Source organism: Palaemon carinicauda, chromosome 32 (assembly GCF_036898095.1).
Source record: "Palaemon carinicauda isolate YSFRI2023 chromosome 32, ASM3689809v2, whole genome shotgun sequence".
In the NCBI taxonomy this organism is placed as follows: Eukaryota; Metazoa; Arthropoda; class Malacostraca; order Decapoda; family Palaemonidae; genus Palaemon; species Palaemon carinicauda.
The window spans coordinates 42,365,568-42,367,774 of NC_090756.1; the positions used below are offsets into that span (position 1 = coordinate 42,365,568).

Sequence of the window (2,207 nt, forward strand, 5' to 3'; positions counted from 1 at the left end):
ATCCCTCGGCAGCTTCCAGTGCGACTGAGCAGCCAGAAATGGAGGCCCTACTGCTCACCCCTGGAAGGGAAGGGTTTAGAAAAGGTAACCTAAACATTGGCTGATTCACTACCACCTGGGTGGATAACCGCATCCACCAAGGCATTCCTTACTGCGTTCGAAATAGAAGAAAAATACCCCTTAACATTGCCACCTGGAATGTTTGCACACTAATTGATAGTGATGAAAATGACAGACCACACCGCAGGACAGCTATTGTCGCCCATGCACTGCAAAGATACAACATTGACATAGCTGCCTTAAGTGAAACTCGTCTTTCAGAAGAGGACAGCCTAACAGAGGTAGGAGAAGGATACACATTCCTCTGGAAAGGTTATCCAGCAAATGAACGCAGAAACCATGGTGTCGCTTTTGCATTGAAAACAAAACTGCTGGCATCTCAGAGAGGTTGATGTCCTGGCCCATCCCACTTGCAAAAGGTCGTTATGCCACTCTCCTGAGTGCTTACGCTCGTACACTGGACAGTGAAGATGAGACAAAAGACTCTTTCTATGAAATATTAGACTCAGCCATTAACCAAACTCCAAGGCAAGATAAACTGATCCTCTTAGGTGACTTTAATGCCAGAGTGGGAAGGGAACACCACATCTGGGGAGGTGCCATCGGTCATCATGGTGTTGGCAATATGAATAGCAATGGACTCAGATTGCTCTCCTTATGCTCAGAACACAACCTAGTCATCACCAACACCCTTTTTCAGCTAAAAAAAAAAAAAGCACAAAACTTCGTGGATGCACCCAAGGTCAAAACACTGGCACTTGATTGACTATGTCATAATCAAAAAGCGAGACCAGCAAGATGCCGTCTAGACACGTGCAATGAGAGGTACCGAGTGCCACACAGATCACAATCTAATATGTGCTAAGCTGAAGCTAACAACGGTGATGGTATACATGACCTAATCACAGCCAAAAATAAAGCGCACGATGCATGGCTCTCACAACCTAGTCCTGTAGCTCTCAAAGAAAACTTCCAACAGCTAAGATCAGAAGTGCAAAAAATACTCAGACATGGAAAATAACTGGTGGAATGACCGTGCAAAAGAAACTCAATCATACGCAGATGCAAATGATCAACATGGTCTCTACAACTCTATTAAAAAATTTTATGGCACAACAAAAAGTAGTATAACTCCTGTTCGCTCTCTAGAAGGAAACCTCCTAAAAAACAAACAGGAGATAATAGATCGCTGGGCACAACATTTCAGCTTGATCCTTAACCAACGAAATCCTGTAGAGCCTAATATCCTCAACAACATCCCTGATGTTCCTCATTCAGAAATCCTAGATACCAACCCCACTTTCCCAGAAACTATACAAGCCATCAGGGCCATGAAAAACAACAAAAGCGCGGCCCTGATGGTCTACCAGCTGAACTATTCAATGAGGGGGGCTACTTACTCCATCAACATCTCCACAACCTTATTCTCTCTATTTGGAACATGGAAGAAGTCCCCCATGAGTGGCTTGTCTCAGACATTGTCACCATCTACAAATGTAAATGGGACCATTCCCTCTGTTGTAATAGCAGAGGCATCACCTTGCTCGGCGTTGCAAGTAAAATCCTGGCAAGAATAATGCTTGCAAGACTTTGCAAACAGATTTCAGAAAATGTACTACCAGAGACGCAATGTGGCTTTCGTAAAGAACGCAGCACTTGTGACATCATATTTGTGGGCCGACAACTACAAGAGAAATGCCATGAGCAAAACAGTGATCTTCACATAGCCTTTATCGATCTAACAAAGGCCTTCGACACGGTGAACAGACCCTTTAATGGACTGCTCTCTCTAAATTTGGAGTACCTCCGAAATTCCTTAACATTCTAAGAAACTTACTCAATGATATGCAAGCCTGTGTAAGTATGGGTGGCAGTAAATCACAACTTTTCAGTGTAGAAACTGGAGTAAAAGAAGGATGTGTCCTGGCTCCAGTGATATTCAATATCTACCTCGCTGCAGTCACCCTCCTGAGCCACCAACAAGTCAATGAAGAAGATTAATTGAAAGTGACATAAACAACAATGACACACCTAACGGAACTCCAATATGCAGATGACTATGCTCTGGTGGCTCACTCACCAGACGCCTTCCAACGCAAACTTACCATTGTCTCATCAATTTACCGAGCCATGGGGCTCAAAGTTAA

The 2,207-nt window shown here is 43.8% G+C and overlaps 1 protein-coding gene across 1 annotated transcript; it reads left to right on the top strand.

Annotated features, from left to right (window-relative positions):
* The first annotated feature begins 1,501 nt into the window (after positions 1-1,501).
* Positions 1,502-1,888, top strand: LOC137625590 (uncharacterized). Its single transcript, XM_068356501.1, has one exon. The coding sequence runs from the start codon at positions 1,502-1,504 to the stop codon at positions 1,886-1,888; it is 387 nt and encodes a 128-aa protein (XP_068212602.1).
* Positions 1,889-2,207: the final 319 nt, after the last annotated feature.

Excerpts from the sequence above, each read along its gene's own strand:
- LOC137625590 (XM_068356501.1), top strand. The coding sequence starts at position 1,502 with ATGGAAGAAGTCCCCCATGAGTGGCTTGTCTCAGACATTGTCACCATC.